We start from the raw sequence: 6000 nt of genomic DNA, 5'->3' as shown, positions 1-6000 counted from the left end.
TTCATTTGTTTCCTATTTCTGCTACATAGAAACTAACTTCCATCTCAGCCCAGCCAGCGCCGCTGAATAGAGCCTGTGCTGCGGCTCCGTGTGCGTCAGATCCCTCCGCGCAGCCGTGCCGGGGCCCCCTCCTTCCCTCCTTCCCTTTCTCCCTCCCGCGGGCGGCCTCCTTAGAGGAAGCGCCCGCCAGCCAGCCCGCCGTTTCGGCTCCGGCATCTTCTCGGGCTGGAAAAATAAATAAATAAGTCGCGGCCCGGGGCCGCGCGGAGGGGGGTGACCGCGCGGGCGCAGGCCTAGGCCGAGGCACTCCTTTTCCCGCGGGGGGCGGGGGCGGCGAGTGCGGGCCGCGAAGGCGCGGACTCCTTTCTGTGGCGGAGGGATCCCGGCGGAGGCGGCCGCAGCCGGGGCCGCTGCCTGAGAGTTGTTGTTTCCTCCTCCTCCTCCTCCGCCTCCGCCGCCGTTGCTTGAATGGTGGAGCCGAGGCTCGGCTCGTGAGCACACACTGACAGCTACAGGGCAGGCGGCGGCACCGTCCCCGCTTCCCCTCGGCGGCGGGGTGTCCCGCCGGCGGCCCCGAAGTGACCCGCAAACATGTCTCGTGAGAGGAAAGGCCTCTCGGAGCTGCGATCGGGTAAGTCGGGCGCTGCGGGGCCGCCGCGCCGGGCGGACTCGCCCGCGGGCCCCCGCCCCCCGCGGCCGCTCAGCCCGTGTCTCCCCGTCCCTCTCTCCCGCGCAGAGCTCTACTTCCTCATCGCCCGGTTCCTGGAAGATGGACCCTGTCAGCAGGCGGCTCAGGTAGGCGGCGCGCGGCGCGGGGCCGGGCGGGCGCTCGCGGTGGCCGCCCGCGGGCGTTGGGGGAGGGCGGGCGGGCGGGCGGCGGCGGCGGGGCCGCGGCCCGGGGCGCGGGGCTCAGCGTTTCCCCGCTTTTGTTGTTGCAGGTGCTGATCCGCGAAGTGGCCGAGAAGGAGGTAAGGGCGCGGCGGGGTCGGCGCGTCCCGCCGCCGCACGGCCTCCACGGGCCGGCTGCGCGAGCCCGGGCATCCAGCGGGGCGAGGGGCGCGGGGCGCGGGGGGTCCCCGGCGGGCCGCGGGCCGGGCTGGGGAAGGGAGCGGCGCGGGCCGGGCCGGGGGCCGCGCTCACCGGGCGTCCTGTCCCCTGCAGCTGCTGCCCCGGCGCACCGACTGGACTGGGAAGGAGCACCCCAGGACCTACCAGAATCTGGTGAGACATTCCCAGCGCACAGCAAAGAAACTTTTTCCCCGAGTCGAATAAAAATTGAATTTCCCGCAATTTTTTTTTTTTTTTTTTTTTTTTTAAACAGAGACAAAAACTTGGCCTCGGAACGGGAAAGCTGCAAAGGCCACGGGGAGGGTTGGGAGGCAGGAGCGGGGGCGGCGGCTGGGGGTGCGGACGCCCCGGGGCCGCAGGGGCCGCGGACAATTTATTTGTGATATTTTGTTAATGTGCTAGAAATAAAGATACGTCATGAGTGTTGTGCAGTGCAAGGCCGGAGGAGGAGGGGCCGGCGCGCGCGTCCGTGCGGGCGGGCGGGCGCGCGCGCGCCGCGGCGGCGGCGGCGGGAGCGGCGCAAGCCTGGAGAGCGCGCTCGCCTGCTCCTTGCTTGCTCTGCACGCGCGGCCGGCTCAGCTTCCTCCAGACCCACACAATGGCTGGTGACTAACTGCTCCGAAGTGGCATTAGCATTTCACAAGAAGGCCTTTCAGCCAACGGATGAACCTTGGCAAGGTTTTTTTTCCTTTTCCCTTTTTCCTCCTCCCTCTTTCCTTTCCTTTCTGTAGATTCAGACCTAGATTTTTTTTTAACCTTAACCTTTTTTTTTTTTTTTTGTTGGTTGGAGGCGACATTATGCATTTTATATAGACATATCTGTTGAAGTAGAAACCGAGAAGTTTTAACAGGCGTTTTCTAATTTTGCTGATTCTTGGGGTATATCCCCTTTTATTAAAAATCATTAATGAAGCGCTTTGATTTTTTTTTTTTTTTTTTAGCTGCATAGTTATCGTGGTCAGGACTTGGCTCGTAATTTTTTGTTTATATTGAGAGGTTTTGCTTAATTGCTTGAAAAATAGCGTGTATTTTTTTTTTTTTTTTTTTTTTTTTTTAATATATGGTTTGTGGGTCTTTCAAGGCAATAATTTAAAAAACTTGCTTCCCCAAAGTGGAGCTATCACTTGAGTATTGTGAATGGAAAGGTAAAGTGTCACTGCTAGTTGACTTTATTAAAAGAGCTGTAGTTTGCCTACCTTGATGGAAGTTGTTTGTATGAATGTATTGAATAGTCAGTAACATCAGGGCCCATCTAACAGTTGAAATTTAGACAGTACTTGGAAAAAATGTTTTTGGACACGTTTGTGACTGCGTGAAGTAGATGTAATTCCTCGTGTTGTGGGGGCTGTAGTGATTAGGCCATTTTGGTAGTTCAGAATGTCTTCTGTAGACCGCAGGCATGACATGATATTGATTGCTTTGGTTTTGAATAGAATTCGCATGGCTCTTGTGTGATGTCTTATGTTTTAACGTAAACTATTGATGACTACGTGGTTGTTTGGGTTTAAGAAACCTACTGAAGACTTTTTCATTTCCATGCCTAAAGTTAGTTATCAGGTAGCCATTTAGGGTAGTTCAGTCAATACTTGGGCCAATCCCAAAGTGATTGGGATTTGAAGTAAACGCCAAGGTTTACTACTTGAGATTTTTTAAGTTTTTAGGTTTATATTTTTGGCAAAAATCTTAATTTCCATGTCTTTCCTGCTGTTTAAGAACAGTCAACTCTAAAAATACTGTCACAAAAATACAGTGGGTTTTACCAAACTCAGTTTTCCTTTCTAAAAATCCCACAAACTCCAAGTCAATAAAAACTGCTGTCTTTTTAACTAGGAGACTTTAAGTAATACTATGTTTTTTTGATCAAAGCAATTAATAATGTTTGACCAAATAATGAGAATGGCTAATCTGTGTAGGAATATAATTTTGTTTGTCTAGTGAAAACACTACTGCAGATTTAAATTTAGACCTAATTTAATTTTAGAGGGGGTTCTTTCTCATTGCTCAAATATTAGTAAAATGAGCTATTCATGGTTTTCAAATTTCTTAAATTGCCTTTGTTAGTGTGCTACTTACCAAGAGGCACACGAAGGTAGTTTTTCTTGTTTGAAGAGTTTTTTTAATCTCTGTAGTCAACGATGGTTTTACTCGTAAGACAGGTGGAAATTCCTCCTGGAACTTGGAGTTGATTATTGCTCTTTTATTTATTCAGTGTTTACAGCCTGCTGGATGCAAGGCACCCTTGGAAGTGCTTTTGTATCCATCAAGTTATATGCTGAGGTGTGTGAGAATATGATTGATCTTTATCTCACTTTAATTGCATTTTAGTTAGCTTTAAAAACATTTTGATTGCCAGGTTTCTGAGCATATTAGTAGATCTGAAATTTTTTTTAAAAATCTTTTTGTTTGTTTGTTTTTGTTTTTTGAGACAGGGTTTCTCTGTAGCTTTGGAGCCTGTCCTGGACTAGCTCTGTAGACCAGGCTGGCCTCGAACTCACAGAGATCCACCTGCCTCTGCCTCCCAAGGGCTGAGATTACAGGCGTGTGCCACCACTGCCTGGCAGATCTGAAAATTTTATGTTTTGGTAAGCACATGCAAAATCTCTTGTATAGTCTGTTGTCTTAATTAATCTCATGGCTTAAAGTTTTACTTTCTGTATATCAAATTGAATTAACAAAAATTGCTTTAAAATTATTTGGTGTGTAAAAATGTAGTTTCAATAGTTTCTACTTCTACCTGGAAATAGTTTGTTGGTATAGTAACCAAGAAACTGAACAGTATTTTAAGTGGAAAAATTAATGTGAAATTGGAATTTTCTAGAAAATCTTTAGGAAGATGTAGATTTGTACTTAGTGAGTTTAAAAATAAGTATTGATCAGCACTGATAGTCTATGAATAGAATTGCAATGATTTCAGTTTTGGTCCAGAGGAAAATGGAGTGTTTAGTGGGGTTTTGGAAGTTTTATAAGTTAAGAAAAGTAAAATTGATACAGTATATATAAATGATTAAAAAAGGGGATTCTCATAAGCTGAGAATTTTGTCTTTGCTATTAAGGATGTGATGGATTATTATCTGGGCAAACACTTAAAATGTTCTTTTAAAGGTGAATGGAATATGATAGGACATTAAAATTGTTTTGAGGACTGATTTAAGTTTATTCAGAGTTTATATTTGTTAACCTGTAATTTTTTTTTTTTTTAAGGTAAAGGACATTTTTCACGTATTCTTCAGAATTCTTTTACATGAAGCCAAGTACTAAGCCAAAAAAGTATTATTTATTTATTTTAACGATAGGCTTGCCTTGAACTGTCCATGTAGCTGAAGTTGACCTTGAATTTCTGCTTCCACTCCCAGAATGCTGGAATTACTGAGTGGTTTATGCAGTATTAGGAAATGAATCAAGGAGCTCTGTGCATGCTTGATAAGCCCTTCAAAACTGAGCTGGCTGCATCTTCAGTCCAGCCAAATTTCTATAGAATAAGAGGTCTATTTTTTTGACAGTCTTTTCAGTTTTTTTCTATGGGATTCTACTTATCCCAAGGTGGTCTTGAATTAGCTGCAGCCTTACAGTAGTCGGATGGCCTGTCTTCTGCCTCAGCTTCCCAAGTGTTGGGATTATAGGCATGAGCCACTTGGCTCACTTCTTAACTCATATCTTTCAGTTTGTTGAGTTTTTAGTTCTGCTTCCCACTTGTCTCCTTAATTAGTCCTGACTGCTATTTTATTAGCTACTAAAGCAGATTATTAAAGCATTTTCACCAGACTTGGGATGTTTGATTGCATTATTTCTTACAAGTTCTTTTTCACTAGAGTTAGTGTTTTGTTAATTTGTTAAAATGATATAATTTTGCTTTAAAAAATCATACTTTTCTTTCCTTAAACTGATTGTATCTTACTAGATATCTTTTTGTCAAAGTGAAAGAATTGTAAGTCAGGAGATGTGGTTTGTTGTTTTAAACTCTGATGATAGCTTGCAGGTGATATGGGCAAACTGTAATTTCTCTTGGTTATTTGTAACCATATGTAAAAGCATGGATTGAAAATTATCTGGAAGTATGATTTTTGAGTTAGAAATAGCAGTGTATTGTCTTTAAGTTCTTAGCCTTCATCTTTGGAGTTTAGTTTTCCAAAGTGGAAAATTATGCTTGTAGAAATCATGCCAGTTTGCATAGCACCATTCTTTGGTGGTTTTCCTACTTTGGTTTCCGTTGCTGGCATAAAAATCCCCATGGAAAGCAACTTGGTGAGGAAAGGGTTATTTCATCCTAAAACTCCCTGATCAAAATCCCTTCCTAAGGGAGGTTGCAGGAGCTCATGTCAAAAACCTGGAGGCGGGAACTGAAGTAGAGGCATGGGTGCCACTGCTCATTGACTTATTCCCTGGCTCACTTAGCTACTTTCCTTACACAGCTTAGACCGGGTACCACCCACAGTGAGCTAGATCCTCATCAGTACCTGGCCCAGGCCGCTTTGATTGGGGCAGTTCCTCTTCCCAGGTGTGTCAGGTTGACAACTGAGTTATTCTAGTACATTTCTTCTTATAAAGATGAAGGGTTTTGAGATAGTAGCCGAATTGTAGAATACCTCTTCATTGCTGTATGATTTCTGTGTTTTTCACTTTGGTTTAAGTTATTAGTAGCTTCAAATTGAGAGATGAATACAGGGGCCATGAATAGAATTTACTCAAATATGTATATGTTTTAGGTATACATGTATTTAGAGTATGCTGATTAAAATGAGTCATGGAATTAAACTTAGAGGTGCACTTAAGGAAAGTGATAACATGAGATGTCCTTAAACTAGGATTAAGATACTTTGAAAGAGAGCATATGAGGAGGTATATATGTATTGGTAGCATTACAAGGCTTTTGTGGGGGATTTTTTTCCTTTAATTTTAAATTCTTTGACAGTTTTCAATACATGTACATAATGA

The 6000-nt window shown here is 44.7% G+C and overlaps 1 protein-coding gene across 1 annotated transcript in view; it reads left to right on the top strand.

Moving 5' to 3' along the window:
* The first annotated feature begins 390 nt into the window (after nucleotides 1–390).
* LOC118587053 (pleckstrin homology domain interacting protein) overlaps nucleotides 391–6000 on the top strand; it is a 118839-nt gene continuing 113229 nt past the window's right edge. Inside the window, exons 1-4 of the mRNA XM_036192660.1 lie at nucleotides 391–631; nucleotides 737–795; nucleotides 939–968; nucleotides 1162–1221. Of these exons, the coding sequence (XP_036048553.1) occupies nucleotides 592–631; nucleotides 737–795; nucleotides 939–968; nucleotides 1162–1221 (189 nt within the window). The 5' untranslated portion in view covers nucleotides 391–591. The remainder of the gene's footprint in view (nucleotides 632–736; nucleotides 796–938; nucleotides 969–1161; nucleotides 1222–6000) is intronic.

Source organism: Onychomys torridus, chromosome 7 (genome assembly GCF_903995425.1).
Source record: "Onychomys torridus chromosome 7, mOncTor1.1, whole genome shotgun sequence".
Classification (NCBI taxonomy): domain Eukaryota; kingdom Metazoa; phylum Chordata; class Mammalia; order Rodentia; family Cricetidae; genus Onychomys; species Onychomys torridus.
This window is presented reverse-complemented; position numbering and strand designations above follow the sequence as displayed.